This window comes from Somniosus microcephalus, chromosome 9 (assembly GCF_052327205.1).
Source record: "Somniosus microcephalus isolate GS21.2 chromosome 9, FLI_Smic_1.0, whole genome shotgun sequence".
Lineage (NCBI taxonomy): Eukaryota > Metazoa > Chordata > Chondrichthyes > Squaliformes > Somniosidae > Somniosus > Somniosus microcephalus.
The window spans coordinates 134,725,079-134,742,617 of record NC_140995.1 but is presented as its reverse complement, the minus strand read 5'-3'; the positions used below and the strand labels follow the sequence as shown (position 1 = coordinate 134,742,617).

Genomic DNA, 17,539 nt, shown 5'->3' with positions numbered 1-17,539 from the left:
AATTTTCCAATCTTCCCTAGATGCGGGGGAGGTGCCTGAAGATTGGAAAGTGGCAAATGTGACACCATTGTTCAAGAAAGAGTGCATGGACAATCCTAGTAACTACAGGCCCGTCAATTTAACATCAGTGGTGGGTAAAGTTTTATACACAATACTCAAGGAAAAAATGAACGGGCACTTGGAGAGCATTAAGCTAATTAAGGAGTGCCAACATGGATTTGTAAAAGGCAGATTGTGTTTAACTAATCTAATTGAACTTTTTGATGAAGTAACAGGGAGGATTGATGAAGGGAATGCCATGGATGTTGTCTACATGGATTTTCGGAAGGCATTTGACAAAGTACCACATAGAAGGCTGGTTAACAAAATTGAGGCTCATGGAATAGATGGGCCAGTGGCAGCTTGGATAAGGAATTAGCTTAAGGACAGAAAACAGCGAGTTGTGGTAAATGGCTGTTTTTCAGACAGGAGGATGGTAGACAGTAGTGTTCCCCAAGGGTCAGTGCTGGGGCCACTGCTTTTTTTGATAGATATAAATGACCTTGATATTGGAATACAAAGTAGAATTTCTAAATTTGCCGATGATACCAAACCTGGGGGTGTGGCAAACAACTGCAACAGGACATAGAAAGGCTAGTAGAATGGGCAGACAAGTGGCAGATGGAATTTAATACAGAGAAGTGTGAATTGATGCATTTTGGCAGAAGGAACAGGGAGAGGCAATATACACTTAATGGCAGAGGTTTAAAGAGTGTGCAGGGACAGAGGGACCTGGGAGTTAATGTGCATAGGTCCCTGAAGGTGGCGGGACATATTGAGAGAGTGGTTAGCAAAGCATATGGGATCTTGGGCTTCATAAATAGCGGTATTGAGTATAAAAGTAGAGAAGTTATGCTGAACCTTTATAAAGCGCTGGTTAGACCACAACTGGAGTATTGCGTCTAGCTCTGGTCACCACACTTTAGGAAGGATGTGAAGGCACTTGAGAGGGTGCAGAGGAGATTTACCAGAATGATTCCGGGGATGGGGGGTCTTAGCTACAAGGACAGTTTGGAGAAGCTGAATTTGTTTTCATTAGAGCAGAGGAGATTGAGGGGCGATTTGATAGCAGTGTACAAGGTTATGACGGGTTTGAATAGACGAGACAAGGAAAGGCTGTTCCCACTAGTTAATGGTACAAGCACTAGGGGACACAGATTTAAGGTTTTGGGCAAGAGATACAGGGGGGCTGTGAGGAAAAACTTTTTTATGCAGTGAGTGGTGAGGACCTGGAACTCGCTGCCAAGGGAAGTGGTGGAAGCGGAGATACTCGGAGAAAAATCCAGTTGGTTTGTGCCTCCCGTTAGCGCCTTAAGAGGGCACTAATGGGATGCAAATCAACTAGCGCCCGTGCGCGGCGATGTTTGCGCCACTCACGAAATTAACTAGACATTTTGAGGTGGCGCTAAACGCTACCGCCACCATCTCCTGCGCCGGCAGATCGTGACATCAGTCGAGTGTGCAACGCCCCGGTAGCGCCCTGAACCAGATACTGAGTGGTGCCCCCTGCCTTTCCACCTGCCGCTAGCAACGACAGGTTGAGGGGAGCGTTTTGCAGTCCGGAAGGGACTGGGGGAGCAGTATTTAAAGGCCACCGCTTCCTGCCTTTTTTTGTTGGTGACATTTTTGCACCACGCATTCTGAGACAGAGAGACTTCTGTGTGAAGGAGTTTTGGGTACTGAGCAGCACTTTGCAGGTTCATTTTGATTTGCCCTTCATTTTATCGATTTAGAAGAGACTGTGGGGGCTGCACTCTGAGCACTTTCCCTGGGCCTCTCCATTGCTCTATCCAGCAGATTTGATGTACAGGTCTCTCCAGGCCGAGATTGAAGGCTGCAATGTGTAGGATGTGGTTTGAGAGCAAAATAAACCCTCCCCTTTAAGAACTGGCCGGCGCCAGTGTGTCTGTGTTCCATTGCTGACTGACATCACATGAGCTTCACCAGCGCTCTGAGTTAGTGCCTCGCTCCTCAACCTTTGCGCCTTAAGAGAGGTGTGTAGCACCAGATTTAGCGCTCCAAACAACTCCGGGGGTGATAAAAGCCAAGTTTGCAGTTGGAGGCGATAATTAGCGCCCGGCGCTAAACTTTACGCACGGCCGATAATCGCACCCCTGATGGGGCGATACTGAATTTTTCCCCCTCAATGTTTTCAGGGGGAGACTGGATAGGCATTTGAGGAAAATAAACTTGCAGGGCTACGGAGATGGAGCGGGGGAATGGGACTGACTGGATTGCTCTACAGAGGGCCGGCATGGACTCGATGGGTCGAATGGCCTCCTTCTGTGCCGTTATGACTCTGACTAGTGTTACAAAATTCTCAAATGATTTTTAAAAGCTGTTCCTACACAGATTTTAACGACTTATCTCCATTTTCTTTCCATTGTCGAGGTGCAGAAAATTGGAGTGCCGAATGCTAGATTGAATAACCCATCCATCCCCAGAGACTAACTGGTAGTTTTAGACATTTGGCATTGGAAGAAAGGAGAGCTGCGAGGTTAGCAATGGATGTAAATATCTCATTGGTCTAACTTTTGTGTTACCTTTCTTTGCAGGTTTTGGTTTCACTTGCTTCATGGTTTCTGCCTCTAAACATTTGGTGAACAATATTGATCAATCTTTAATTGTACAAGAATATTATCCAGGTATTAGTCTCATAAGATGTACATTCAAGGTATTATATGTATACATGCAATAATTAATATAACAAAATACATCTGGATGATTTTTGTATCAAAAGTGAAGCGGTACAGGCCCCCCAAAATATGGCTGCCAGTCCCACCCAGTCACTGCTGCTTTTAATGGCAGTAAAGCTTTCCAGTGGAGATAAATCTAGGCGTGAGTCTCATGACTACATACAAAGAAGGGTCAGGTGAAGTCATTTAGGCTCCAGTGTCACTTTTACCTTCACTGCCTGAATACAGCAAGTTCCTGCAAACACCTACAAACCACAGATGGTGTAGTGTATGTACTTTGCAGAAGGAACTATATTCTGCAGCCCCTGTATACTGCAGTACCAGTAGTGACCACCCCTGTATATAAGCCTGTGTAGTAACTTTTGCATAGTAGTTCCAGGTTGTCTCCACTCAGTAAAGACCTGTTATAACCAACTCCTGCAGTCCGTGTCTCAATTACACACGGACATAATACTGGCGACGAGCAGATCCGAACTTACCTACAGTTTGCACCACCTCATGGGGATCCATCCCTGAAGCGAAGTTATCAGAGGTCGAGGCCAGAAGAAAGAAAAAAAAAAATCAAACAAACAGAAGAAACGGGCGTCGACCGTGGGCATCCGCCTCTGATTCATCGGAGTTGAAGATTTGCAGGAGAGGCTGTCGAGTGCGGGGCTTGGTTATCCTGTCGATGGTGTTTCAGCTAATTGGGCTGGTGGCAGGTAGTACACTGATCCTTCCTGGGCTGCGGCGGTCTAGAGCTCGATCAGGTGGTTTTTCAACGGGGCCGAGCAGCGTTGTCGGGAAGAGGAGAGAGAGAGAGGGTGGAGCACACAGAGCGCGGCCAGTGCTACGAAGCCGGGCAGCGTACAGACCCAAGAAGAGGGAGGCAAGTGTTCCACAGGGTTGCTCCGACGACGGGGAAATAATTTTAAAAAATTAGAAGCGCAGAAAGCCGCGAGGAACTGCAGTTTGCTACTGGAACCGCGGAGAGCGGCGTTAGCAGCAGCGCGGGGGGATGTGCGCGAAAACCATAGGGCGTCGCCATCAAGGCATAAAACACCAGCAACAGCGCTAGCAGCAGCGGAGAAGGCAGAAAGCGCGGGAGGCGCCATCTTAATCCATCGGGGAAGAAGGCAAAGTGCGGGAGGCGCCATTTTGTAAATCGGGGAAGAAGGCAAAGCACGGGAGGTGCCATCTTAGATTTCCAAGATGCCGAAGACTGGCAATATCACTGCCTTCGATAATGCAATAGAAGACTGGACCACGTATGTGGAAAGAGTCGAGGTATATTGCGAGGCAAACGAAGTAGCCGATGAGAAAAAAGCATCGGTACTACTAAACTTAATGGGTGCAAGAATGTACGGCCTATTGCGGAACCTGATTACTCCAGCCAAACCGAAGGCGAAGAGTTTTAACGAAATTGTTGATATCCTACAGGAACACCTAAATCCTACACCGCTGCTGATAGCAGAAAGATTTAAATTCCACAGGAGAAATCAGCATAAAGATGAGAGCAATGCTGATTACCTTATGGAACTACGCAAGCTATCAAAGCACTGCCAGTTCAGAGCAGGACTGGCAGATACCCTACGGGACAAATTTGTCTGTGGACTCCTGAGTGAAGGAACCCAGAAGAGGTTACTCTCAGAGAAAGAGCTGACGCTAGATAAGGCTTTCAGCGTGGCAGTATCGTACGAAGCAGCAGCAAGGGGAGCTGCAGAAATACAGCAAAAGCCACAGGAATACGGCACCCACGAAATGACACGGGGATTTGAAAAATGTTATCGCTATGGCAGAACAACCCATGACCAGAAGGACTGCTGGTCCAAGGACAAAACATGCAGGCAATGCGGAAAGATGGGACACATTGCACGAGTTTGCAGGTCTGGGAAGAAGACTAACGACAACAAAAAGGCTACTAAGGAACAGTACAGGAAAGTACAAAAGATGACGGACAGTAGTTCCGAAGACCAGATGAGCGATAGTGAATCCGGGAACAAGAGACTAAGCTGTCTCAAACTTCACAACGTAATCGCAAAAGTGGGTCACCGAACCATTTGGGTCACCCTCACGATAGCAGGGTCCCAAGTCAAAATGGAATTGGATACAGGATCAGCTCTGACCGTCATGAATCGACGAGACTACGAGCGGCTATTCTCACACATACTCTTGAAAGAGACATCAATTGTCTTGAAGACGTATACGGGGCAAAAAGTATACCCCAGAGGAAAAATAAGGGTGCCTGTCGAATACAACGGCAAGGAAATACAGAAATTGTATCTGTACATACTGCAAGATGGTGGACCACCATTATTGGGACGTGAATGGATCAGAAAGATAAGTTTAGACTGGCACTCCATTCAGGCACTGACGGTGGCTGGTAAAAAGGATGACAACGTCACTCCTGGACGATTGTCAACAATCTTAGCTAACGCCAAAGAGGTATTTCAACAAGAACTGGGAACTCTTAAAGGCGTAACCGCCTCAATAAAAATAGAAGAGAATGCAATTCCCAAGTTTTTCAAAGCAAGACCGGTACCATATGCAATTCGCCCAGCCGTCGAGGCAGAGCTGGAGAATCTGGAGAATGCAGGCATGTTATCTAAGGTAGACTGAAGCGAGTGGGCGACACCCATCGTTCCTGTCATGTAGAAAACATTAAACAATAAGTCTGAGGAGCCAAGGAAGGTTCGCATCTGTGGGGACTTCAAGGTGACGGTGAACCCAGTCCTTCACACAGTACAATATCCTCTTCCGAGGATAGAAGATATTTTTGCCTCACTATCTGGAGGGAAGTGTTTTACAAAAATTGACCTAGCACAAGCATATTTGCAGATGGAGGTTGAAGAATCCTCTAGGAAGTATCTCACGATAAACACACACAAAGGTCTTTACCAGTATAATCGACTGGTATTCGGATTAGCATCAGCTCCGGCGATATGGCAAAGAGCGATGGAACAAGTCCTGCAAGGGATTCCGGGGACTCAGTGTTACTTGGACGACATCCTAGTGACAGGTGAAGATAACAGTGAACACCTTGCCAACCTAGAGCAGGTGCTCACTAGACTAAGAGAACATGGGCTACGAGCCAATCGCCCCAAGTGCGAGTTTTTTAAGAAACAGATATCGTATTGTGGCCACGTGATTGATGAAGAGGGGTTACATAAGTCCACTGACAAAATTGAAGCGGTAGTTAAGGCTCCAGCGCCTGAAAATGTGTCGCAACTGAGGTCATTCCTCGGACTGGTGAATTACTACCATAAGTTTTTGCCGAATTTGTCCACAATTCTGCACCCACTGAACGCCCTACTACAAACCGGAGTAGCATGGAAATGGAGCGATGAATGTAAGCGGGCCTTTCAGAAGAGTAAGGACCTCATCACTTCAAGGGTAGTATTGGCTCACTACAACCCATCACTACCGATAAGACTGGCGTGTGATGCGCCTCCCTACGGCATTGGAGCGGTACTGTCACATAAATTCCTTGATGGTTCAGAGAGGCCGATAGCTTTTGCGTCACGCTCGTTAACTTCAGCCAAGCGTAACTACGCCCAGATTGACAGAGAGGCCCTCAGCCTGGTGTGGGGGGTGAAGAAGTTCAATCACTACCTGCATGGCCAGAAATTTACTCTACTAACTAATCATCAACCTCTTGTCTCCATTTTCAACCCTCAGAAGGGCGTACCGATAATGACAGCACAACGGCTACAGAGGTGGTCCCTTTTCCTAGGGACACACCAATATGACATCGAGTACAAAGGAACTAAACAGCATGGGAATGCTGATGGATTGTTGCGCCTACCGTTGCCGACGGTGGAAGAAGCACCTGCAGTGGATCCAGTGGAGATATTCCACTCGACCATAGTCGAATGTCTCCCTGTGACGAATGCAAACATAGAAAAGGAAACACGAAATGACCCGACACTCTCCTGGGTCTATGATTTAACGGTGAAGGGATGGCCAGCACATGGCGAACCACTGCTGCCAGCATTCTCGCCGAGAAGAGAACAGCTGTCAGTGTGCAGAGGAACCTTGATGTGTGGATCCAGAGTAGTAATTCCACCCAAATTGAAGGATAGAGTGCTCAATGAGCTTCATGAGGGTCATCTGGGAGGGGTAAAGATGAAGAACTTAGCCAGAGTATTTGTGTGGTGGCCGGGAATCGATAGAGTATTCGAAGAGATGACCAAGAGCTGTACAGGATGCCAGAAGGTCCAAAATGCCCCACCACAAGCCCCTCTACATCCTTGGGAGTGGCCCTCATCTCCATGGCAAAGGGTGCACATTGATTTTGCTGGTCCATTTATGGACTCGATGTTTTTAATTGCGGTGGATGCACATTCAAAGTGGCCAGAGGTAATAAAAATGTCCTCAACCACCACAGAAAAAACTATCACAGTCTTACGAACCATATTCGCCAGAAATGGGCTGCCTGAACAGATTTGCTCCGACAATGGACCACAGTTTGTGTCTGAAGAGTTCCGGAGGTTCTTAAAGAACAATGGTGTTAAGCATTACACATCCGCCCCATATCGTCCAGCCACCAATGGGTTGGCTGAGAGGTTCGTTCAAACATTCAAGAAGGCTATCAAGGCAATGTGTAATGAAGACATACCCCTACAACACAAGGTGGACAACTTCTTGTTTGCCTACCGGAATGCGACACATGCGGTTACCAACCAAACTCCAGCCATGATGTTCTTCAATCGAAGACTACGATGCCGCTTGGATTTGGTTAAGCCAAACATCAGAAGAGATGTGGAGAACAAGCAGTTTCAGAATATGAATGAAAGGCTGACCAGGAGTTTTAAGATAGGTCAACCAGTTTTGGCCCGGGACTACCGCACATAAAAATGGCAGCCAGGAACGATCTTTACACAGCAAGGACCTCTAATGTATACCGTGGACGTTGGAGAGAGCATTGTAAGACGCCATGCTGACCAGATTCTAGAGTCACTGGAAAACATCAATTCCACGCCACGATCCAATACACCTGGTGATGAAACCGAAGTACCAATTGCATCTACCTCAGAATCAGTGACATTGGAAGCAGACGAACCAAACAACGACATTGATCCCGAATCAACTTTGCCAGAAGAACCTGATACCCTAAAGAGGCGTTATCCAGACAGAATCAGGAAGCCTCCTCAAAGACTGAACTTATAATTGCTTAACTTCAACTAATGTATCTAGCAACTGTAATTGTAAATATGTTATTTAATTATTAATCGAATGTTATGTACTGTTTAGCTAAAAGGGGAGGAATTGTAGTGTATGTACTTTGCAGAAGGAACTATATTCTGCAGCCCCTGTATACTGCAGTACCAGTAGTGACCACCCCTGTATATAAGCCTGTGTAGTAACTTTTGCATAGTAGTTCCAGGTTATCTCCACTCAGTAAAGACCTGTGATAACCAACTCCTGCAGTCTGTGTCTCAATTACACATGGACATAATAGATGGCACACGGCAACTCACGGCATGGCAAGGCTGTGCAGATAGAAAGGAAGGCAGGATTTTTCAAAACTAGCCCCACTCCTCGGTTTCCTATGCATGAAAATGGGTACAGGGAACATGAGCAGTAGCACGGTTTGCTTGTGTGCAGGAAGTCTGGTGAGGCAGCAGCTCTTCAAGAGCTGTTGCTTCCAATTCAGAAAATAAATTATTTCATTGTGGCAAAAGTTGAGCCTGCAGTGATGAACAGTGAACAACTACAGGAAAAATTACCAAAACTGCGTACATCTAAAAATGTCTGGAGACAGGAATGTGGGGAAAATTCCCTTGACTGAGGATGCCCTGGCGGTTTTGAGGCAGGAGGTACAACAAAGGATGGTAGCCCTCCTGGAGAAGACGGTCACCATTAAGCAGAGGACAAATTTGCTTGGATGGAAATAGCAGAGTAAATAGAGTTTCCCAGATCCATAGCATGAAGGAAGATGTTTTGAAGTATGAGGAGGGATCAAAAATAGGTGTACTGACCGTTACATATTTGGTTTACTCTGGGGCACAGTCCACATAAACAAATTAAATCTGTGAACTGCAATGTCTTCACAGAACTAGCAGGCAAAACATGGACAACTTTTTCTACAGTGTCTTTTACTGTAGGGAATATGAAGTGCGCACTTTTTGTGGGGTAAACAAATCACTTTCACTATTATATTAAAATATTGAAAGGTATGAACTGTGGGTATAGAAACTTAGCTCTAATAATCCAACCTCAGCAGGCCAGGCCAGAGCATTAGTGATGTGGCAATTTTTTAGGGCCAAAGTGAGAACCAGCGATAGAGCTCGCCCAAAGAACGTGCAATTTGGCTCAGAATGTAATTAATAGAATTACCATATTGCAATGATGCTGGTGGTAGCCACAGTGAAACCTCCTTTTGACTGTCATTTATCTTTACTAGGAAATGTAATGCACTGAAATTCAGGCATGTTGGCCAAAAAGCCTGATTTCATCCCACTGAAGCTCCAGAAAAATCAGCATTCATATATACAAGGCACAGTGCAACATGTCTTCATCAAACAACAATTGTTGGGGTTGTGATGTTGAGTCAAGTTGAGGAGGTTAATGGTGAGGAGGAATAGACTGCAACTTGCTCGTTACTGTTTGTAACATCCTAACTGAAGAGCCATATTACACTAAAGTATAACAATTGTTTATTTCGAGATGAACACTGAAACTCTGTGCCTTGTGTGTGTATATATATTAACAGAAAACAGTAGCAAATTGGTTTCAAACACAACCATCAATTCACTGAGTAAAGTTATCAGAGAATTGATAGCGCTGTAAACAGAAAATTCATACCCAATTAGCCTTGTATATGCCAGCAGCTCTAATCATTTAACTCTACAGCAAGCGGCAAGAATAAAATTTCCACAGAAGTCACTCACTTGTTACTTTAGGCTTTACTGCTGTTTAAGAAAAAAATGATGAAAATCTGAGATAAGGTCGATACATTTTTGAAAGAGAAGGTTCCTTACTACTGGTGGACTCATTTGTTTCTGAATGGTGATCAGGTGTGACATCAATCATTGTGTCCTCCTTTGATTGGTAAAGCTCTACTCCTGGCACATTGTGTGATGTCATCAAGCTCCTTTTAAACAAAGTGGATAATTTTGACTTTGGGTGATGGTGTAAAGCGGGCAACATCGATTCAGCTGCCCTTAAACATCTCTCACGATTTTCAGTCTATTGATTTCAATGAAAATGGAAATCGGGAGAGATGTACAACGTGCGGCTGACCCAATATCACCCGTTTTACACCATTGGCCAAAGTCAAATTATCAACTGGTGTGTGAAGATACAGCTGCTGCTCCTTACTCCTATTGTCACTTCTTGTAGTGCACCAGACATAACTAACGTGCAGATTCTGTAAGTTAATCATCAATGCTCATGTTGCTACTCAAAGGGCTGGATTTTACCAGCCCTGGGGAGGCGGGTTTGGAGGCGGCACCATTGGGAAAATCCCCCAAAATGGGAGCGGGTCCCAAACCCACTCCCAACCTGCCTCCAACCAATCTTCCCGGGAGTCAGGTCCCAGATTTGTGCAGGGACCTGACTGCTAATGGCGGGAAGAGGATTATAGCCACTTAATTGCCTGTTTTTCAACGGTGATTTGGAGTTACATCAGTCAATGTTTCCCTCCTTTGATTGGTAAAGATCAACTCCTGGCACATTGTTTAAAAGCAGCTTGATGCTATCACACTGTCCATTTGTGCACATGTCTGCTAAGAATACATTGTGTACTTCACACCCAATGGTTGAAATTTATACTTCACACTCAGGATAGTTCTGCTCCTGGTCACCAACTGCAGATACATCCACTCCACTGTCTTATATTGTTTGCTCATGTTCTGAGAATCCCAATCACAGATATTAAGACATGCGACTCCTTTTTGAAAAGTTCCACAGCTAGATTTCTAAAATTCCTATGGAGGCATGTTGTTGTGTGTTGTAGGCACATTATGTTAAATCGTACCATTCTAAAACTGAATTAGTGAACAAACAGAACTACGCTCTCTTTGTTTGTAGATGATACATAATTCCCAAATTTGATCATTCTAATACTCTATGTACAGTATTTACTGCAAGATGTTAGATCCTGTATAACTACTTCAAAAAGTTTATTAAGCGTCCATGTACAAGATCGCAATAAACCTTGGAAATAGTCAAGTGCTGTGCACAACACATTTGACTACGAGGCACTTTTGGCTAGAAATTCGTCGCGGGCGGTGGTGCAAAACGGGCGGTATCGAATCAGCCGCTCGTTATAGGCAGCGCCTGATGTTCAGTTGCAGTGCTGTCAATGGAACTGAATATCAGGCACTGTGTATAACGGGTGGCCGATCCAATACTGCCCGAAACAAATTTCTAGGCCAAAATCTCTTCAGCCCACCACTGAATCCGGCAAAGATTCAGGTACAGACTCACCTTTCACAATTTTGCAAAAAAAAAGTCTTATTAGTGAAGAAAGAATGAATGGAGGATCCTCAGCTGCTGCTGGTTTTGCCAAGTGCTTTCAACAGTGCCCAATACTAAAAACATAGGCACCAGGATTCCTTTGGAGTTCCGGAGGACTCCTGCCATGCGTCTGGTGGAAAACTGGTCGAACTTGCAGAAAAACAGCCAAATCCCTGGTTGTGCAAAGTCTGCACTGCAATGTACCTCTCGTATGTAAAGGCATGGCTGCTGCTGCTGAACATAATTCCTATTTTCACTTCTGCCAGTGCACCAGACACAACTAACATACTCTGAATGTGTAAGATAATCATTAATGCTCAAGTTGGTATGCAAAGTGTTCAAGCAGGTAAGCTTGCCAGATTTTAATCTGAACATTATTTTGTTGATTATTTTAATTATACTTTGCTATTAGCTTTAGGGTAAAGGGAGCATGTTCTTGAGGGGGACAAGGACAGAATCAATTTGGTTAGAGTTGAGGAGCAAAAAGGGTATGATCACACTATTGGGGGTATTCTACAGGCCTCCAAATAGTGAGAGGGAGGTAGAGGAGCAAATCTGCAGGGAAATCGCAGAGATATGCAAGAGCTATAGAGTGGTGATATTGGGGGACTTTAATTACCCAAATAGCGATTGGGTTAATGCTAGGGTAAAGGGATAGGATGGGGAGGAATTTCTGAAATATGTTCAGGAGAATTTCCTTGACCAGTATGTTCTTGGCCCAACTAGGAAGGAGGCATTGCTGGATCTGGTGCTGGGGAATGAGGTGCGCCAGGTTGACCAAGTGTATGTGGGAGAACACTTGGGTACGAGTGATCACCGTATCATAAGACTTAGATTAGCAATGGAGAGGAGCAAGGAACAATCTAGAGTGGAACTTCTAAACTGGAATAGGGCTAACTTCAATGGGATGTGAAAGGATCTAGCCAGGGTAAAATGGAACCAAAGACTGACAGGAAAAATTGTTACGGAACAATGGGTGATCTTTAAGGAGGAGATGTTCCAAGTACAGGCTAGGTACATTCCAACAAGAGGGAAGTGTAAGGGAACCAAAGCAAGGGCTCCTTGGATGACGAGGGAGATAGAGAAGATGATGAAACAAAAAAACAGTGTATGATGCATGTCAGGTGAATTCTTCAAGGGATAATCAGACCAAATACAATAAGTTGAGAGGGGAAGTGAAGATGAAAATAAGATAGGCAAAGAGAGAATATGAGAGTAGAATGGCGGTTAACATAAAAGGAACCCCAAAAATCTTCTACCAGCATGTAAACAGTAAGCAGGTAGTAAGAGGTGGGATGGGGCCTATTTGAGACAAAGAGGCTAATATAATTTTAGAGGCGCAGAGCAAGGCTAGAATACTCAATGAGTACTTTGTATCGATGTTTACTAAGGAGGTGGATGCTGACAAAATATCAGTAGAAGTGGAAAACATAGAAGCAATGGAAGGGGTGAAAATTGATAGACAGGATATACTAGAAAGGCTGGGTATGCTTAGGGTGGATAAGTCGCCAGGTCCAGCTGGCTTGCATCCCAGGTTGCTAAGGGAATTGGGGGAGAAGATAGCGAAAGGGCTTGCCATAATTTTCCAATCTTCCCTAGATGCGGGGGAGGTGCCTGAAGATTGGAAAGTGCCAAATGTGACACCTTTGTTCAAGAAAGGGTGTAAGGGCAATCCTAGTAACTACAGGCCGGTCAATTTAACATCAATGGTGGGTAAAGTTTTAGACACAATAATCAAGGAAAAAATTAACAGGCACTTGGAGAGCTTTAAGCTAATTAAGGAGAGCCAACACGGATTTGTAAAAGGCAGATCATGTTTGACTAATCTATTTGAACTTTTTGATGAAGTAACAGGGAGGATTGATGAAGGGAATGCAATGGAGGTTGTCTATATGGATTTTCAGAAGGCGTTTGACAAAGTACCACATAGAAGGCTGGTTAACAAAATTGAGGCTCATGGAATAGGTGGGCCAGTGGCAGCTTGGATAAGGAATTGGCTTAAGGACAGAAAACAGCGAGTTGTGGTAAATAGCTGTTTTTCAGACTGGAGGATGGTAGACAGTGGTGTTCCCCAAGGGTCAGTGCTGGGGCCACTGCTTTTTTTGATATATATAAATGACCTGGGTATTGGAATACAGAGTAGAATTTCTAAAGTTGCCAACGACACCAAACCTGTGGCTGTGGCAAACAGTGAGGATGATACCAATCAACTGCAACAGGACATAGAAAGTCTAGCAGAATGGGCAGACAAGTGGCAGATGGAATTTAATACAGAGAAGTGTGAGGTGATGCATTTTGACAGAAGGAACAGGGAGAGGCAATATACACTTAATGGCAGAGGTTTAAAGAGTGTGCAGGGACAGAGGGACCTGGGAGTTAATGTGCATAGGTCCCTGAAGGTGGCGGGACATATTGAGAGAGTGGTTAGCGAAGCATATGGGATCTTGGGCTTCAGAAATAGCGGTATTGAGTACAAAAGTAGACAAGTCATGCTGAACCTTTATAAAGCGCTGGTTAGACCACAACTGGAGTATTGCATCCAGTTCTGGTCACCACACTTTAGGAAGGATGTGAAGGCACTTGAGAGGGTGCAGAGGAGATTTATCAGAATGATTCTGGGGATGGGGATCTTAGCTACAAGGATAGATTGAAGAAGCTGGATTTGTTTGCATTAGAGCAGAGGAGATTGAGGGGTGATTTGATAGCAGTGTACAAGATTATGACGGGTTTGAATAGGCGAGACTGGGAAAGGCTGTTCCCACTAGTTAATGGTACAAGCACTAGGGGACACAGATTCAAGGTTTTGGGCAAGAGATTCAGGGGGGATGTGAGGAAAAACTTTTTTACGCAGTGAGTGGTGAGGACCTGGAACTCGCTGCCAAGGGAAGTGGTGGAAGCAGAGACACTCGGGGAAAAATTAAGTTGGTTTGCGCCTCCCATTAGCTCCTTAAGAGGGCACTAATGGGGTGCAAAGCAACTAGCGCCCGGGCGAGGCGATGTTTGCGCCGCTCACAAAATTAACTAGACATTTTGCGGCAGCGCTAAACGCTACCGCCACGATCTCCTGCGCCGGCAGATTGTGACGTCAGTCGAGTGTGCAATGCCCTGGTAGCACCCCGGACCAGATATTGAGTGGCACCCCCTGCCTTACCGCCTGCCGCTAGCAACGACAGGATGAGTGGAGCGTTTTGCAGTCAGGAAGGGACTGGGGGAGTGCTATTTAAAGGTGACCATTTTTGCATCACGCATTCTGAGAGAGAGAGAGAGAGAGAGAGACTTCTGGAGAGATTCAACGCTGTGTGAAGGAGTTTTGGGTACTGAGCAGCACTTTGCAGGTTCATTTTGATTTGCCCTTCCTTGTATCGATTTAGAAGAGACTGTGGGGGCTGCACACTGAGCTCTTTCCTTGGCCCTCTCCATTGTTCTTTCCAGCAGATTTGATGTACAGGTCTCTCCAGGCTGAGATTCAAGGCTGCAATGAGCAGGATGTGGATGGAGAGCAAGATCAACCCTCCCCTTTAAGAACTGGCCGGCGCCAGTGTGTCTGTGTTCTATTGCTGACTGACATCACATGAGCTTCGCCAGCACTCTGAGGTAGCGCCTCGCTCCTCGGCCTTTGTGCCTTAAGGCAGGTGTGTAGCACCTGATTTAGCGCTCCAATCACCTCCAGGGGCGATAAAAGCCAAGTTTGCAGTTGGAGGTGATAATTAGCGCCAGGCGCTAAACTTTGCGCATGGCCCACAATCGCACCCCTAACTGGGTGATACTGAATTTTTTCCCCCTCAATGTTTTCAAGGGGAGCCTGCATAGGCACTTGAGGAAAATAAACTTGCAGGGCTATGGGGATAGAGCGGGGGAATGGGACTGATTGGATTGCTCTACAGAGAGCCGGCATGGACTTGATGGGCCGAATGGCCTCCTTCTGTGCCGTTATGACTCTGACTAGTGTTACAAATTTCTCAAATGATTTTTACAAGCTGTTTCTACACAGATTTTAACGACTTATCTCCATTTTCTTTCCATTGTTGAGGTGCAGAAAATTGGAGTGCAGAATGCTAAATCTAATAACCCATCCATCCCCAGAGACTAACTGGTAGTTTTAGAAATTTGGCATTGGAAGAAAGGTGAGCTGCGGGGTTAGCAACAGATGTAAGTATCTCATTGGTATAAATTTTGTGTTACCTTTCTTTGCAGGTTTTGGTTTCACTTGCTTCATGGTTTCTGCTTCTAAACATTTGGGGAACAAAATTAGTCAATCTTTAATTGTACAAGAATATTAACCAGGTATTAGACTCCAATGTCACTTTTACCCTCACTGCCTGAATACAGCAAGTTCCTGCAAACACCTACAAACCACGGATGACACAGGTCAGCTCATGGCATGGCATGGCTGTGCACATAGAAAGGAAGGCAGGCCTTACTGAATTTTTCAAAACTAGCCCCACTCCTCCTCAGTTTCCTGTGCCTGAAAAATGGGTACAGGGAACATGAGCAGTAGCACGGTTTGCTTGTGGGCAGGAATTCCGGTGAGGCAGCAGCTCTTCAAGAGCTGTTGCTTGCAATTCAGAAAATAAAAGTTTTTATTGTAGCAAAAGTTGAGCCTGCAGTGATGAACAGTGAACAACTACAGGAAAAATTACCAAAACTGCATATATCTAAAAATGTCTGGAGACAGGATGTGGAGAAAATTCCCTTGACTGAGGTTGCCCTGGCAGTTTTGATGCAGTAGGTACAACAAAGGATGGTAGCCCTCCTGGAGAAGACGGTCACCATTAAGCAGAGGACACATTTGCTTGGATGGAAATAGCAGAGTAAATAGAGTTTCCAGATCCATAGCTTGAAGGAAGATGTTTTGTAGTATGAGGAGGGATCAAAAATAGGTGTACTGACCGTTACATATTTGGTTTACTCTGGGGCACAGTCCACATAAACAAATTAAATCTGTGAACTGCAATGTCTTCACAGAACTAGCAGGCAAAACATGGACAACTTTTTCTACAGTGTCTTTTACTGTAGGGAATATGAAGTGCGCACTTTTTGTGGGGTAAACAAATCACTTTCACTGTTACATTCAAATGTTGAAAGGTATGAACTGTTGCTATAGAAACTTAGCTCTAATAATCCAACCTCAGCAGACCAGGCCAAAGTGAGAACCAGCGATAGAGCTCGCCCAAAGAATGTGCAATTTGGCTCAGAATGTAATTAATAGAATTACCATATTGCAATAATGCTGGTGGTAGCCACAGTGAAATCTCCTTTTGACTGCCATTTATCTTTATTAGCAAATGTAATGCACTGAAAATCAGGCACATTGGCCAAAAAGCCTGATTTCATCACACTGAGGCTCCAGAAAATCAGCATTCATATATACAAGGCACAGTGCAACATGTCTTCCTCAAACAACAATTGTTGGGGTTGTTGTGGTGTTGAGTTACGTTGAGGAGATTAATGCTGAGGAGGAATAGACTGCAACTTGCTTGTTACTGTTTGTAACATCCTAACTGAAGAGCCATATTACACTAAAGTATAACAATTGTTTATTTCGAGGTGAAAACTGAAACTCTGTGCCTTGTGTTTCTGTGTATATATATTAACAGAAAACAGTAGCAAATTGATTTCAAATCCAACCATCAGTTCACTGAGCAAAGTTATCAGAGAATTGATAGTGCTGTAAACAGAAAATTCATACGCAATTAGCCTTGTATATGCCAGCAGCTCTAATCATTTAACTCTACAGCCAGCAGCAAGAATAAAATCTCCACAAAAGTCACTCACTTGTTACTTTAGGCTTTACTGCTGTTTAAGAAAAAAAATGATGAAAATCTGAGATAAGCAGGTCGATACTTTTTCCAAGAGAAGGTTCCCTACTACTGATGGACTCATTTGTTTCTGAATGGTGATCAAGCGGAAGCCAAGCGCAAACAGCAGAAGGAGCGCACGTCAACCCAAGCACCCCACCCACCCGCTCCTTCAACCACCATCTGCCCCAGCTGTGACAGAGACTGTAGGTCCTGCATTGGACTCATCAGTCACCTGAGAACTTATTTTTAGTGTGCAACCAAGTCATCCTCGGTTCCTAGGGATTGCCTAAGAAGAAAACGGGCAACATCGATTCAGCCACCCTTAAACATCTCCCAATTTTCAGTCTATTGATTTCAATGAAAATGGAAATCGAGTGAGATGTACAAAGTGCGGCTGACCCAATATCACCCGTTTTACATCATTGGCCAAAGTCAAATTACCAACTGGTGTTTGAAGATACAGCTGCAGCTGCTGCTCCTTATTCCTATTGTCACTTCTTGTAGTGCACCAGACACAACTAACATGTGCGGACTCTGTAAGTTAATCATCAATGCTCATGT

At 44.9% G+C, this 17,539-nt stretch overlaps 1 protein-coding gene across 50 annotated transcripts in view; it reads right to left on the bottom strand.

Annotated features, from left to right (window-relative positions):
* trdn (triadin) overlaps window positions 1–17,539 on the bottom strand; it is a 732,832-nt gene that overhangs the window by 255,654 nt on the left and 459,639 nt on the right. For 47 of the 50 annotated variants that reach the window (XM_085997256.1, XM_085997227.1, XM_085997243.1 and 44 more), the window contains 4 exons: window positions 16,953–16,973; window positions 15,360–15,404; window positions 9,608–9,628; window positions 2,583–2,627 (listed from right to left, as the gene is read on the bottom strand). In XM_085997256.1, coding sequence (XP_085853382.1) covers window positions 2,583–2,627; window positions 9,608–9,628; window positions 15,360–15,404; window positions 16,953–16,973 — 132 coding nt within the window. The remainder of the gene's footprint in view (window positions 1–2,582; window positions 2,628–9,607; window positions 9,629–15,359; window positions 15,405–16,952; window positions 16,974–17,539) is intronic. The other 3 variants (XM_085997247.1, XM_085997222.1, XM_085997234.1) reach the window with 2 other exon arrangements.